We start from the raw sequence: 16885 nt of genomic DNA on the forward strand, positions 1-16885 counted from the left end.
AAAACAGAGCAGAAAAACTGGAAACTCTAAAAACCAGAGTACCTCTCCTCCTCCAAAGGAACGCAGTTCCTCACCAGCAACGGAACAAAGCTGGACAGAGAATGACTTTGACGAGCTGAGAGAAGAAGGCTTCAGACGATCAAATTACTCCGAGCTACGGGAGGATATTCAAACCAAAGGCAAAGAAGTTGAAAACTTTGAAAAAAATTTAGAAGAATGTATAACTAGAATAACCAATACAGAGAAGTGCTTAAAGGAGCTGATGGAGCTGAAAACCAAGGCTTGAGAACTACGTGAAGAATGCAGAAGCCTCAGGAGCCGATGCGATCAAATGGAAGAAAGGGTATCAGCCCTGGAAGATGAAATGAATGAAATGAAGCGAGAAGGGAAGTTTAGAGAAAAAAGAATAAAAAGAAACGAGCAAAGCCTCCAAGAAATGTGGGACTATGTGAAAAGACCAAATCTACGTCTGATTGGTGTACCTGAAAGTGACGGGGAGAATGGAAACAAGTTGGAAAACACTCTGCAGGATATTATCCAGGAGAACTTCCCCAATCTAGCAAGGCAGGCCAACATTCAGATTCAGGAAATACAGAGAACGCCACAAAGATACTCCTCGAGAAGAGCAACTCCAAGACACATAATTGTCAGATTCACCAAAGTTGAAATGAAGGAAAAAATGTTAAGGGCAGCCAGAGAGAAAGGTCGGGTTACCATCAAAGGGAAGCCCATCAGACTAACAGCGGATCTCTCGGCAGAAACCCTACAAGCCAGAAGAGAGTGGGGGCCAATATTCAACATTCTTAAAGAAAAGAATTTTCAACCCAGAATTTCATATCCTGCCAAACTAAGCTTCATAAGTGAAGGAGAAATAAAATACTTTACAGACAAGCAAATGCTGAGAGATTTTGTCACCACCAGGCCTGCCCTAAAAGAGCTCCTGAAGGAAGCGCTAAACATGGAAAGGCACAACCGGTACCAGCCACTGCAAAATCATACCGAAATGTAAAGAACATCGAGACTAGGAAGAGACTGCATCAACTAACGAGCAAAATATCCAGCTAACATCATAATGACAGGATCAAATTCACACATAACAATATTAACTTTAAATGTAAATGGACTAAATGCTCCAATTAAAAGACACAGACTGGCAAACTGGATAAAGACTCAAGACCCATCAGTGTGCTGTATTCAGGAAACCCATCTCACATGCAGAGACACACATAGGCTCAAAATAAAAGGATGGAGGAAGATCTACCAAGCAAATGGAAAACAAAAAAAGGCAGGGGTTGCAATCCTAGTCTCTGATAAAACAGACTTTAAACCAACAAAGATCAAAAGAGACAAAGAAGGCCATTACATAATGGTAAAGGGATTAATTCAACAAGAAGAGCTAACTATCCTAAATATATATGCACCCAATACAGGAGCACCCAGATTCATAAAGCAAGTCCTGAGTGACCTACAAAGAGACTTAGACTCCCACACATTAATAATGGGAGACTTTAACACCCCACTATCAACATTAGACAGATCAACGAGACAGAAAGTCAACAAGGATACCCAGGAATTGAACTCAGCTCTGCACCAAGCGGACCTAATAGACATCTACAGAACTCTCCACCCCAAATCAACAGACTATACATTTTTTTCAGCACCACACCACACCTATTCCAAAATTGACCATATACTTGGAAGTAAAGCTCTCCTCAATAAATGTAAAAGAACAGAAATTGTAACAAACTGTCTCTCAGATCACAGTGCAATCAAGCTAGAACTCAGGATTAAGAATCTCACTCAAAACCGCTCAACTATGTGGAAACTGAACAACCTGCTCCTGAATGACTACTGGGTACATAACGAAATGAAGGCAGAAATAAAGATGTTCTTTGAAACCAACGAGAACCAAGACACAACATACCAGAATCTCTGGGATGCATTCAAAGCAGTGTGTAGAGGGAAATTTATAGCACTAAATGCCCACAAGAGAAAGCAGGAAAGATCCAAAATGGACACCCTAACATCACAATTAAAAGAACTAGAAAAGCAAGAGCAAACACATTCAAAAGCTAGCAGAAGGCAAGAAATAACTAAAATCAGAGCAGAACTGAAGGAAATAGAGACACAAAAAACCCTTCAAAAAATAAATGAATCCAGGAGCTGGTTTTTTGAAAGGATCAACAAAATTGATAGACCGCTAGCAAGATTAATAAAGAAAAAAAGAGAGAAGAATCAAATAGATGCAATAAAAAATGATAAAGGGGATATCACCACCGATCCCACAGAAATACAAACTACCATCAGAGAATATTACAAACACCTCTATGCAAATAAACTAGAAAATCTAGAAGAAATGGATAAATTCCTCAACACATACACCCTCCCAAGACTAAACCAGGAAGAAGTTGAATCTCTGAATAGACCAATAACAGGAGCTGAAATTGTGGCAATAATCAATAGCTTACCAACCAAAAAAAGTCCAGGTCCAGATGGATTCACAGCCGAATTCTACCAGAGGTACAAGGAGGAGCTGGTACCATTCCTTCTGAAACTATTCCAATCAATAGAAAAAGAGGGAATCCTCCCTAACTCATTTTATGAGGCCAGCATCATCCTGATACCAAAGCCTGGCAGAGACACAACAAAAAAAGAGAATTTTAGACCAATATCCTTGATGAACATTGATGAAAAAATCCTCAATAAAATACTGGCAAACAGAATCCAGCAGCACATCAAAAAGCTTATCCACCATGATCAAGTGGGCTTCATCCCTGGGATGCAAGGCTGGTTCAATATACGCAAATCAATAAATGTAATCCAGCATATAAACAGAACGAAAGACAAAAACCACATGATTATCTCAATAGATGCAGAAAAGGCCTTTGACAAAATTCAACAACCCTTCATGCTAAAAACTCTCAATAAATTAGGAATTGATGGGACGTATCTCAAAATAATAAGAGCTATCTATGACAAACCCACAGCCAATATCATACTGAATGGGCAAAAACTGGAAGCATTCCCTTTGAAAACTGGCACAAGACAGGGATGCCCTCTCTCACCACTTCTATTCAACATAGTGTTGGAAGTTCTGGCCAGGGCAATTAGGCAGGAGAAGGAAATAAAGGGTATTCAATTAGGAAAAGAGGAAATCAAATTGTCCCTGTTTGCAGATGACATGATAGTATATCTAGAAAACCCCATTGTCTCAGCCCAAAATCTCCTTAAGCTGATAAGCAACTTCAGCAAAGTCTCAGGATACAAAATCAATGTGCAAAAATCACAAGCATTCTTATACATCAATAACAGACAAACAGAGAGCCAAATCATGAGTGAACTCCCATTCACAATTGCTTCAAAGAGAATAAAATACCTAGGAATCCAACTTACAAGGGATGTGAAAGACCTCTTCAAGGAGAACTACAAACCACTGCTCAAGGAAATAAAAGAGGATACAAACAAATGGAAGAACATTCCATGCTCATGGGTAGGAAGAATCAATATCATGAAAATGGCCATCCTTCCCAAGGTAATTTACAGATTCAATGCCATCCCCATCAAGCTACCAATGACTTTCTTCACAGAATTGGAAAAAACTACTTTAAAGTTCATATGGAACCAAAAAAGAGCCCGCATCGCCAAGTCAATCCTAAGCCCAAAGAACAAAGCTGGAGGCATCACACTACCTGACTTCAAACTATACTACAAGGCTACAGTAACCAAAACAGCATGGTACTGGTACCAAAACAGAGATATAGATCAATGGAACAGAACAGAGCCGTCAGAAATAATGCCACATATCTACAAGTATCTGATCTTTGACAAACCTGACAAAAACAAGAAATGGGGAAAGGATTCCCTATTTAATAAATGGTGCTGGGAAAACTGGCTAGCCATATGTAGAAAGCTGAAACTGGATCCCTTCCTTACACCTTACACAAAAATCAATTCAAGATGGATTAAAGACTTAAATGTTAGACCTAAAACCATAAAAACCCTAGAAGAAAACCTAGGCATTACCATTCAGGACATAGGCATGGGCAAGGACTTCATGTCTAAAACACCAAAAGCAATGGCAACAAAAGCCAAAATTGACAAATGGGATCTAATTAAACTCAAGAGCTTCTGCACAGCAAAAGAAACTACCATCAGAGTGAACAGGCAACCTACAAAATGGGAGAAAATTTTTGCAACCTACTCATCTGACAAAGGGCTAATATCCAGAATCTACAATGAACTCCAACAAATTTACAAGAAAAAAACAAACAACCCCATCAAAAAGTGGGCGAAGGACATGAACAGACACTTCTCAAAAGAAGACATTTATGCAGCCAAAAAACACATGAAAAAATGCTCACCATCACTGGCCATCAGAGAAATGCAAATCAAAACCACAATGAGATACCATCTCACACCAGTTAGAATGGCAATCATTAAAAAGTCAGGAAACAACAGGTGCTGGAGAGGATGTGGAGAAATAGGAACACTTTTACACTGTTGGTGGGACTGTAAACTAGTTCAACCCTTGTGGAAGTCAGTGTGGCGATTCCTCAGGGATCTAGAACTAGAAATTCCATTCGACCCAGCCATCCCATTACTGGGTATATACCCAAAGGACTATAAATCATGCTGCTATAAAGACACATGCACACGTATGTTTATTGCGGCATTATTCACAATAGCAAAGACTTGGAACCAACCCAAATGTCCAACAATGATAGACTGGATTAAGAAAATGTGGCACATATACACCATGGAATACTATGCAGCCATAAAAAATGATGAGTTCACGTCCTTTGTAGGGACATGGATGAAATTGGAAATCATCATTCTCAGTAAACTATCGCAAGAACAAAAAACCAAACACCGCATATTCTCACTCATAGGTGGGAATTGAACAATGAGAACACATGGACACAGGAAGGGGAACATCACACTCTGGGGACTGTTGTGGGGTGGGGGGAGGGGGGAGGGATAGCATTGGGAGATATACCTAATGCTAGATGACGAGTTGGTGGGTGCAGCGCACCAGCATGGCACATGTATACATATGTAACTTACCTGCACATTGCGCACATGTACCATAAAACCTAAAGTATAATAATAATAATAATAATAAAAGAAAAAAAAAAAAAAAAAAAGAACTCCAGTGTTTTTTTAACATCTGTCTTATCTTTTCAAAATTTTTTTATTCCAAAAGTTTTTGAGGAACAGGTGGTGTTTTGTTCCATGGAAAAGTTCTTTAGTGGTGATTTCTGAGGTTTTGGTACACCTATCATCCAAGCAGTATACACTGTACCCAATGTGTAGTCTTTTATTCCTCATCTCCCTTCCACCTTCCCCGCAAGTTCCCAAAGTCTAGTATATCATTCTTATGCCTTTGTGCCCTCATTGTTTAGCTCTCACTTATAAGTGAGAACATACAATGTTTGGTTTTCCATTCCTGAGTTACCTCACTTAGAATAATGGTCTCCAACTCCATCCAGGTTGCTGCAAAAACCATTATTTCATTCTTTTTTATGGCTGAGTAGTATTCCATGGGATATATATATATCACATGTTCTTTATCCACTCATTGGTTGATGGCATTTAGGCTTGTGCTGCTATAAACATGTGTGTGCAAGTGTCTTTTTCAAATTATGATTTCTTTTCCTCTGGGTAGATACCCAGTAGTGGAATTGCTGGATCAAATGGTAGTTTTATTTTTAGTTCTTTAAGGAATTGCCATAGTGTTTTCCATAGTGTTGTACTGGTTTACATTCCCACCAGCAGTGTAAAACTGTTTCCCTTTCATCACATCCATGCCAACATCTATTATTTTTTGATTTTTTAATTATGGCCATTCTTACAGGAGTAAGGTGGTATGTCACTATGGTTTTGATTTGCATTTCCCTGATAATTAGTGATGTTGAGCATTTTTTCATATATTCACTGGCCATTTGTATACCTTCTTTTGAGAACTGTCTATTCATGTTCTTAACCCACTTTCTGATGGGATTATTCTTTTTTTTTCTTGCTGATTTGAGTACCTTGTAGATTCTGGATATTAGTCCTTTGTCAGATGCATAGTTTGTGAAGATTTTCTCCCACTCTGTGGGTTGTCTGTTTACTCTGCTGATTATTTCTTTTGCTGTGCAGAAGATTTTTAGTTTAATTAAGTCACATCTATTTATCTTTTTGTTTTTGGGTTCTTGGGCATGAACTCTTTGCCTAAGCCAATGTCTATAATAGTTTTTTGATGTTATCTTCTAGAATTTTTATGGTTTCAGGTCTTAGATTTAAGTCCTTGATCCATCTTCAGTTGATTTCTGTATAAGGTGAGAGACAAAGATCCAGCTTCATTCTTCATTGTGGCTTGCCAATTATCCCAGCACCATTTGTTGAATAGGGTGTCCTTTCTCCATTTTATGTTTTGTTTGTTTTTTTCTTTGTCGAAGATCAGTTGGCTGTAAATATTTGACTTTATTTCTGGGTTCTCTATTCTGTTCCATTGGTCTATGTGCCTATTTTTATACCAGTACCATGCTGTTTTGGTAACTATATCCTTGAAGTATAGTTTGAAGTTGGGTAATGTGATGCCTATAGATTTGTTCTTTTTGCTTAGTCTTCTTTGGCTATGTGGGATCTTTTTGTGTTCCATTTGAATTTCAGGATGTTTTTTTCTATTTCTGTGAATAATAACGATGGTATTTTGATGGGAATTGCATTGGATTTGTAAATTGCTTTTGGCAGTATGGTTATTTTCACATGCTCATGGATTCTACCCATCCATGAGCATGGGATGTGTTTTCATTTGTTTGTGTCGTTCATGATTTCTTTCAGCAGTGTTTTGTAGTTTTCCTTGTAGAGATCTTTCACCTCCTTGGTTACTTGGTTAGGTGTATATATATATATATATACTTTTTTTTTTTTGCAGCTGTTGTAAAAGGGGTTGAGTTCTTGATTTGATTCTCAGCTTGGTCATTGTTGTTATATAGCAGTGCTACTAATTTGTGTACATTGGTTTTGTATCCCAAAACTTTACTGAATTCATTTATCAGATCTAGGAGCTTTTTTGGATGAGTATTTAGAATTTTCTAGGTATATGATCATATGAACAGCAACAGTCTGACTTCCTCTTTACCGATTTAAATGCTCTTTATTTCTTTCTTGTGTCTGATTGCTCCAGCTAGGACTTCCAGTACAATGTTGAATAGCAGTGGTGAAAGTGGGCATCCTTGTCTTGTTCTAGTTCTCAGTGGGAATGCTTTTAGCTTTCCCCCTTTCAGTATAATGTTGGCTGTGGGTTTGTCATAGATTTCTCTTTTTTTTTTTTTTTGAGACAGAATCTCACTCTGTCACCTAGGCTGGAGTGCAGTGGCATGATCTCGGCTCACTGCAACCTCTACCTCCTGGGTTCAAGCGATTCTCCTGCCTCAGCTTTCTGAGTAGCTGGGACTACAGGCACCTGCCACCATGCCCGGCTAATTTTTTGTATTTTTCGTAGAGACGGGGTTTCACCGAGTTAGCCAGGATGGTCTCAATCTCCTAACCTCGTGATCGGCCCGCCTCGGCCTCCCAAAGTGCTGGGATTACAGGTGTGAGCCACTGTGCCCGGCCATAGATGGCTTTTATTACCTTGAGGTGTGTTCCTTTTATGCCCATTTTTCTGAGGGTTTTAATCATAAAGGGGTGCTGGATTTTGTCAAATGCTTTTTCTGCACCTATTGAGATGATCATAAGATTTTTGTTTTTACTTCTGTTCACATAGTGTATCATATTTATTGACTTGTGTATGTTAAACCATCCCTGCATCTCTGGTATGAAACCCATTTGATCATGGTGTATTATCTTTTTGACACACTATTGAATTCAGTTAGTATTTTGTTGATGATTTTTGCATCTATGTTCATCAGGGATATTGGTCCGGTTCCTTTTTTTTTAATGTCCTTTCCTGGTTTTGGTATTAGAGTGATACTGGCTTCATAGAATGACTTAGGGAGGATTCCCTCTCTCTCTATCTTTTGGAATAGTTTCAGTAAGACTGGTACCAATTCTTTGAATGCCTGATAGAAATCAGCTGTGAATCCATCTGGTCCTGGACCTTTTCTTGTTGGAAATTTTAAAATTAGTGTTTTCAATCTTGCTACTTGTTATTAGTCTGTTAGGGGCTTCTATTTCTTCCTGATTTAATCTAGAAGGGTTGTTTACTTCCAGGAATTTATCCATCTCCTCTAGATTTTCTAGTTTGTGTGCATAAAGGTGTTCATAGTAGCCTTGAATGATCTTTTGTGTTTCTGTTGTATTGGCTGTAATATCTTCCTTCCTTCCTTCCTTTCTCTTTCTTTCTTTCTCTTTCTTTCTTTCCTTCTCTTTCTTTCTTTCTTTTGTTCTTTCTTTCTTTTCTTCCTTTCTTCCTTTCTTTCTCTTTTTTTTTCTTTTTTCTTTTTAGATAGCCTGTTGCCCAGGCTGGAGTGCAGTGACACGATCTCAGCTCACTGCAACCTCTGCCTCCCAGGTTCAAGCGATTCTCCTGTCTCAGCCTCCCAAGTAGCTGGGATTACAGGCGTGCACCACCACGCCTGGCTAATTTTTAAAAAATTTTTAGTAGAAACAGGGTTTCCCTATGTTAGCCAGGCTGGTCTTGAACTCCTGACCTCAGGTGATCCGCCCACCTCAGCCTCCCAAAGTGCTGGGATTACACGCATGAGCCACCACGCCCAGCTAATTTTTGTATTTTTAGTAGAGCTGGGGTTTCGCCATGTTGGCCAGGCTGGTCTCGAACTCCTGACCTCAAGTGATCCACCCTCCTCAGCCTTCCAAAGTGCTGGGATTACGGGCATGAGCCACCACACCTGGCCTCCTGTTTCATTTCTAATTGAGCTTATTTGAATCTTCTCTCTTCTTTTTTTGGTTAATCTCACTAATGATCTATCAATTTTGCTTATCTTTCCAAAGAACCAGCTTTTTGTTTCATTTATCTTTTATATATTTATTTTTTTGTTTCAATTTTATTTAGTTCTGCTCTGATCTTCATTATTTCTTTTCTTCTGTTTTGGGGATCTTGGGTTTGGGTTTGGGTTTTTCTTGCTTCTCTAGTTCCTTGAGGTGTGACCTTAGATTGTCTATTTGTGTTCTTTCAGACTTTTTGATGTAAGCATTTAATACTATGAACTTTCCTCTTTGGACCACTTTTGCTGTATCCCAGAAGTTTTGATAAGTTGTGTCACTGTTACTGTTCAGTTCAAATAATTTTTAAATTTCCTTCTTGATTTAATTGTTGGCCTAAAGAACATTCAGGAGCAGGTTGTCTAATTTCCATGTATTCGTACAGTTTTCAGTGTTCCTTTTGGAGTTTATTTCCAATTTTATTCCACTGTGGTCTGAGAGAGTACTTGGTATAATTTTGATTTTCTTAAATTTGCTGAGACCTGTTCTGTGGCCTATTATATGATCTATCTTGGAGGATATTCCATGTGCTGATGAATAGAATGTATATTCTGCAGTTGTTGGGTAGAATGTTCTGTAATTATCTGTTAAATCTATTTGTTCTAGGGTATAGTTTAAGTACACTGAAAAACTCCAATCTTAAAAGAAACTGTTAGAGTGAGTTATATAATGAAGATGCTATTCTGCTGTGTATCACTTGTAGAGGGTGTATGAATAGGTATCCCTGTCAATAATCATTTTCCTACGGATCCATTACTTCAGTGACAATATTATTTAGTATACAAACTGCAACACTTTAAGAATAAAAGGTACTATAAAGACTTCAAGAACGTAGGCATAAACCTGGGGTCTCATGGACAAACTGGGAAATGTGATCACCCAGTCTATAATTCACTTGAAATACTGCAATTGCTTGCAGTAACAATACCATGACACATCATCAGTCATAGCAATCTGTGCTTGCCTTTTGCCTTCACTTTCATAAGTTCCAGTAGCCTTCGATTTTCTTCTTCGAGTCTCAATTCCTGTTCTGTGGCTTTTCTGAAATGAAAAGGTTCAAATTTAAGTATCTTTGGAAATTCAGACTTCTCACACTATTACAGGATTAAATGCTTATAGTGTTAAAAACAAAGATTAAAACTTATTATACTTACTTTACAATGTATATTTTTAAATTACTCATGTTGAGACTAGTAACTTTTCAGCATTTTCTTCTGGGGGAGAAAAACTGGAATGTTATACTTTGAAAAACCTTGTCTATTAATTAGGAAAACTGTCAAAAATAAGAAAGGATTACCTAACTGTATGTTGAAAAGCCAAATGGAAGGATTTGTAGCATTTTTCCTCTGATTTAATGGTAAATGTTCACAATATAATGTTAAGTAAGAAAAGTCAAATATAAAACTATATGTATAATATAATTTTAATTTGGTATTTAGAATGCATATAAATGAGGATTAAAAGTCTAGGAGAAAACCAATCAAATGGTCAACATGGATGACGGCATATAAGAGTTTTAAGTTTTCTTTAACTTTTTGCATTAAAATTTTTCCTATATTGAATAAGCAGAACATTTGTAAATTTATCTTTCTAATAAGAAAAAAACCCTAATTATTTTATTTTTAACACAGTAGTGATGAAATTTAAAGAGACCTGGAATACGGAAACTTAAAAACCTGGAGGGAATCTGTTTTTCATTAGGATTGAAGCACCAAACCTGCCTTAACAATGGTAAAGAAAGGTGGACAGAAAGTTAGTAAAATGCTGGAGAAAGGCAACATTTATTAAAAATTAAAATGTTTGATCTAGAAATTCTATATCTAGGAATTTAGCCCTCAGAAAGAGGAATACTACTGCACAAAGAACATACAAAAGAATGTTGACTGAATCTTTAAAAAATTTTAACAAAAAATTATATCAGGTATTCATCGGTTAAGGAAGAGCCCATTCATGTCAGCAGCACACACTGGGGGCACAGCTTTCCTCAGACCTGTTATTTTCTCATACCCCGCGTTCTTTGCATCCATTTTCCCTTCTTTTGAAAGCTAGTTACACATAAGACATTACTACACCTCTTCTCCCAGCAGGTCGGCTTCCTGTTAATGGAGGACATTCTCTCACTGCATTCCAAATCCTGTGTTCCTGCCGGAAGTCTTGGCGTAATTCAAGTTCTCTTTGCTCATGACTCAGCCCTCTGAGGCTACTGAGTGTTGTTTCTGAACTCCTTTCCCATTTTGTCTGTGTGTGAACAGGCAGTTGTTCTGCAGGCATACCTTGCCTTATTGTGCTTTGCTTCATTGCGCTTTACAGATATCGTGTTTGTTTTTTTTTGTTTGTTTTTGTTTTTTTGTTTTGTTTTGTTTTGTTTTACAAGTTGAGGGTTTGTGGCAACCCTGCAATGAGCAACTCTATTTCAAACTTCCTCATTATTACTATGTATCAGTGATCTGTGATCAATGGTCTTTGATGTTAATATTATCATTGTTTGGGGCACCATGAACCACGTCTATATAAGACAGTGAACTTAATTGATAGATGTTGTGGGTGTTGTGACTGCTCCACTGACTGGCTGATCCCTTGACTCCCTCCCTCTCCTCAGGCCTCCCTATTCTCTAAGACACAATACTATTGAAATGAGGCCAATTAATAACCCTACAATGGCCTCCAGCTTTTTAAGTGAAAAAAAGAGTCCCACATTTGTCACTTTAAATCAAAAGCTAGAAATGGCTAAGCTTAGTGAGGAAGGTATATTGAAGGCTGAGATAGTCCAAAAGCTATGCCTCTGGTGCAAAATAGCCAAGTTGTGAATGCCAAAGAAATGTTCTTCAAGGAAATTAAAAGTGCTACTCCAGTGAATACACTAATGATACAAAAGTAAAACAGTCTTAGTATTGATACGGAGAAAGTTTTTGAGTGGTCTGATTAGAAGATCAAACCAGCCACAACATTCCCTTAAGCCAAAGCCTAATCAGGAGCAAGGCCCTAATTCGCTTCAATTCTGTGATGGCTGAGAGAGGCAAGGAGCCTGGAGAAGAAAAGTTTGAAGCTAGCAGAAGTTGGTTCATGAGGCTTAAGGAAAGAAGCCATCTCTGTAACATCAAAATGCAGTGCAAGGTGAAGCAGGCAAGTGCTGATGTAGGAGCTGCAATAAGTTATTTAGAAGACCTAGCTAAGACCATAGATAAAGAGGTGGCTACACTAAACAACAGATTTTTCAATGTCAACAAAACACGCTTCTTTTGGAAGAAGATGCCATCTAGGACTTTCAGAGCTAGAGAGGAGAAGTCAATGCCTGGATTCAAAGCTTTAAGGGACAGGCTGACACTCTTATTAAGGGCTTGTGCAGCTGGTGAAGCTAATGCCCATTTCCCAGTCCAAAAATCCTAGGCCCCCTAATTAACTATGCTAAATCTACTCTGCCTGTGCTCTACAAATAGAACAAAGCCTAGATGCCAGTACATCTGTTTACAGCATGCTTTACTGAGTATTTTATCTGCTGTTGAGATCTACTGCTTAGAAAAAAAGATTAATTTCAAAATATTACTGCTCATTGACAATGCACATAGTCACCCAAGAGCTCTGATGAAGACACATAAGGAGAATGAATGTTTTCATGCCTGCTAATGCAACATCCATACTGCAGCCCATGGATCAAAGAGTAATTTTGGCTTTTAAGTCGAATTATTAAGAAACACATTTCATAAGACTACAGCTGTCATAGATAGTGATTCCTCTAATAGATCTGAGCAAAGTAAATTGAAAACCTTCTGGAAAGGATTTACCATTGCAGAAGCCATTAAGAACATTCATGATTTGTGGGAGAAGGTCAAAATATCCACATTAACAGGAATTTGGAAGAAGGTGATTCCAACCCTCATGGATTACTTTAATAAGTTCAGGACTGTAATGAAGGAAGTAACTGCAGATGTAGTGAAAATAGCAAGATAATTAGAATTAGAAGTGAAGCCTAAATTGCTGCAATCTCATGATCAAACTTGAACAGATGAAGAGTTCTTCTCATGGATGAGAAAAGAAATTGGTTTCTTGAGATGGAATCTATTCTTGGTGAAGATGCTGTGAACACTGTTGAAATTACAACAAAAAATTTAGAATACTACATAAACTTGGTTGATAAAGTAGTGGTGGGTTTGAGAGGATTGACTCCAATTTTGAAAGAAGTTCTACTGTGGGTAAAATGCTATCAAACAACATTACATACTACAGAAAAATATTTTGGGAAAGAAAGAGTAATAAACAGATGCAACAAACTTCATCATTGTCCTAGTTTAAGAAATTTCCATAGCCACTCCAATCTTTGGCAACCACTACCCTTATGGGTCAGCAGCCATCAACACTGAGGCAAAACCTTCCACCAGGAAAATGACTGACTCACTGAAGGCTCAGATGATCATCACCATGTTCTTTTAAAGCACTTTAAAATTAAGGTATATACATTTTTAGACATAATGCTATTGCACACTTAATAGATGACAATATTGTGTAAACATAACTTTTATATGCACTGGGAAGCAAAAAAACTCATGTGACTTGCTTTACTGTGGTGGCCTGGAACCAAACCTGCAATATCTCCAAGCTATGCCTGTACCTCAGATGGGGCTCTTTGTGACATCTTCCTTATCCAAATCCTGGATCAAGTATGTTGCTGCTGAGAATCTAAGACCTGAACAGAACAAGGAAGAATTTTGCTGCCAGTTCTTAGAAATTTCTGTAACCCACTTGGATAGATGATCCAACGACTCACAATATGACAGAAATTATCTTGCCATTTGACTAGCGTATTTGGAAACTGATGCTGGAAAAGTTTTAAAATTTGGCATGTCTTTAGATATTTGATCAAGATGCAGTTCTTAATCCTGTTGAGTTCCTCTCTTTTCTAGCCAACCTATAAGGCCTTTAAGTGAGTGTCTGACAGTTTTTTAAAAACCATCTTAAATTTTATTTTCTGAAGTATAAAGGAAAAAAGTTTGTTTTGAAAAACTCATGTTGAATTTTAAAAATCAACATATAAAAATAGAAAAGCCTGCTTAAGGGCAGGTGACATTAAGGAGTTTATAAAGACGTAAAAATTTAGAATCAAAAGAAGTAAAGATTGATTACAAAAATAACTTAGAGAATTCAATATGGTAAAAGAGGTGAAGGTAGAATTGAGAGAAAGTGGAGAATATATCTTTTCCTTTTTAAAAAAAGTTAAAGGTATATAAATTTTTAGTATATTTAAAATGTAGCAGATCTCCAGTCTAGAAATCACATCAACTTTGTTTTACTCTTATGTTGAGATCTCCATCTGTTCTCAAAGATTGGACTATTTCTCACACACTGGAAAAAGATTAAGTAATTCCTTAATTATCAACAGATTATAGCTGACCTGTAGATTGAGTATAGCTGATTGTAGCTAATTAGTAGATTTGTAACAAAAGTTTTCAAAGCTAAAAGGGAATATAAGTAAGTTTGTAATTATTGTCTGAATTAAAGTACTGTTTGGTCAATATATCACATAATAATTTTATTAACTAATTTAACTAAATCATACATATTTTTGTGTTAAATTTCTAAAGGAGTGACTAGCTTAAATGAATAATGAACACTAAAAAATAAAATCCTCTGGCACACATATCAGTTAAACTGCTCTCTACCTCTGTAATTACCCACCTCCCAGCTTCTTCATTTCTAGGGTTTAAGGAGCTCTCCTAAGTCTCAGCTCAAATAGCTAATATTTGAAAGGGAAAAGGAAATAGCATTTAAGAAAGCCATAGGTGCCATCATCAATAGTAGGAAGTTCCATGGATTTACACAGAAAAATTTAATTCTTAAATGTCTAGGCCTTTATTACTTTGAATAGTAGAAATCCCAGTGGACAAATTAAAATGTAAAGTATTTAAAGAGAATTTTTTAGTAAGGAAGAACAATTAGCAAACTAAGTCATTGTTTCTTTTAATATTTTATTCTTCAATCTGAAGGACTTATAGTTTATTAAACTGTAGTATTGACCCCTGCCATGAACAGATAACTGTGTGGTCACATTTTAAAAAGTCATTCATTATACCAAGATTAGAGAATAAGCCCTCAATGTTACACCTGTCAAACGTAAATAATTAGCATGGTCTTTCCATGTGTAGAACTTAGTCAGGCTTTGGATTTTAGTCATGTCGCACAAGTATTATATATTTTCATTTGCTTCCTGTCATATTGTTTCTTCAATTTGTAAATGCTAGTTAACAAAATTAAGTCACAGATAAATATCATAACAATATATATATCTTATCCATGCTCATTTTTTTAATAGTGTCTTTTAAGAGCAGATGCTTGATTTAGAATAAGTTTGATATGGGCTGTGAAAACAACACAACTGTGTGCTTTAGAGATTCTAGAAGTATTTGTGAAATCGCTGCTTTTCTTAAAATTAACTAGAATCAGATCAAGTTAATAAATTATCATTTTAATATTAAATATATTCTATAAGTATAATTGCAAGAAGATATTTAACTGCTATAACAGATACATTAATCTGTTTTACCATTCTAGGCAGATTTTACCTTGCTGCTTCTTCCTCTTTTTTTTTCTTTTGTAGTTCTTCTAATAATCTTTCTAAAATCTTAGAGTCAATTTCAGATTTATTCTGTAAATATATTCTATTAAATAAACATTTTCCTGAAATACAGATAAGGAGACTAATATTACTTTTGTAGCTTATAAAATACAGTAAGATATATTTTGAAGATTAACACAAACATTATTTCTGCCTATATCTAAATATATTTTCCTTTAAGCATGTATCTAAATAGAGCCCAGATTCTTTAAAATATTAATAGACCATCTTAAATTCTTTTAAAAAGTTATGTATGAATACAGTAGAAATAAGTAAAACATGAAAAGAGGTAGTATATTATATTTTTCCCCTGGCAATTCCCATTTTGAATATCTTACTTTAAGAGGCAAACAGAATAATTAAAATTTAGCTCTGCTAAATTTATGTACCTCATTTTTCCTACTTGAGGTGAAGAAGAACTAACATTTAGTCTTTGCCCTCAGCCTTATATGTTATTCATTTAGAAGTTATAGCTTCTAATTGTGTGTGTGTGTGTGCTAAACTGTAAGCTTTAAAGAAAAATTACAACGGCCAGCTAGAACATTCAACCATCCGGCACTTATTCCTGGCCACCTTCTCAGTATACGGAAGCCTCATTTTGTGTACCTCTAGTTCCTTCAGGGATTTTTGGGGTGGGTATTTCTATCTAGGAAGAGTGGAGAGTTGTCCATTCTATATTTAACCAAAAATATCAATAACAAAAGTTCACTTTCAAATTTACATAATAAATATTTACCAACCATTGTTTTCTGTATCTGATAAATAGATGACCAAATCAGGTATAATTCCTTTCTTGATTAAGACCATCCACAATTCTTTTACAATAGGACAGTTGTCCACAATCCAGCCTCCATATTTTGGGGCACCAGGAAACCTATCCTTGTTTTCTTCCATTACCTGTGAAAAATTGTACACTGATATTACTATCATAGCTTGACAAGTCAAGGATGCTACCTTGATATGTAATTTTTGTGGATCTTAAACAAGTATCTTTTGAGTTCTTCTTTCAAAAGGAAAAAAAAGGGTGACAATTTTTAAAGATACACTTAATTTTAAAGCAATAAAATCGTAAGTTTAAAAAGTTAGGAATGGAGGCTGAGCAAAGTGGTGCATGCCTGTAGTATCAGCTACACAGGAGGCTGAGTCAGGAGGATTGCTTGAGCCCAGGTGTTCGAGGTTGCAGTAAGCTATAATTGTACCACTGCACCAGTGTCAGACCCTGTCTCTAATGAGACACAACAACAAAAGTTAACAAAGGGAAGAATAGACTTTGTGAAATAAATATAATAATACATTTTTGCTATATATTACTCAGAGGACAGATTGTGATTCAGAAGGTCTGGGGAG

The 16885-nt window shown here is 36.5% G+C and overlaps 1 protein-coding gene across 6 annotated transcripts in view; it reads right to left on the reverse strand.

The window, feature by feature from the left end:
• AK9 (adenylate kinase 9) overlaps positions 1 to 16885 on the reverse strand; it is a 206821-nt gene that overhangs the window by 82416 nt on the left and 107520 nt on the right. For 4 of the 6 annotated variants that reach the window (XM_063724946.1, XM_024248833.3, XM_054557985.2 and 1 more), the window contains 3 exons: positions 16279 to 16435; positions 15486 to 15600; positions 9896 to 9972 (listed from right to left, as the gene is read on the reverse strand). In XM_063724946.1, coding sequence (XP_063581016.1) covers positions 9896 to 9972; positions 15486 to 15600; positions 16279 to 16435 — 349 coding nt within the window. The remainder of the gene's footprint in view (positions 1 to 9895; positions 9973 to 15485; positions 15601 to 16278; positions 16436 to 16885) is intronic. The other 2 variants (XR_008526344.2, XM_054557987.2) reach the window with 2 other exon arrangements.

The sequence above is a fragment of the Pongo abelii genome, chromosome 5, assembly GCF_028885655.2.
Source record: "Pongo abelii isolate AG06213 chromosome 5, NHGRI_mPonAbe1-v2.0_pri, whole genome shotgun sequence".
In the NCBI taxonomy this organism is placed as follows: Eukaryota; Metazoa; Chordata; class Mammalia; order Primates; family Hominidae; genus Pongo; species Pongo abelii.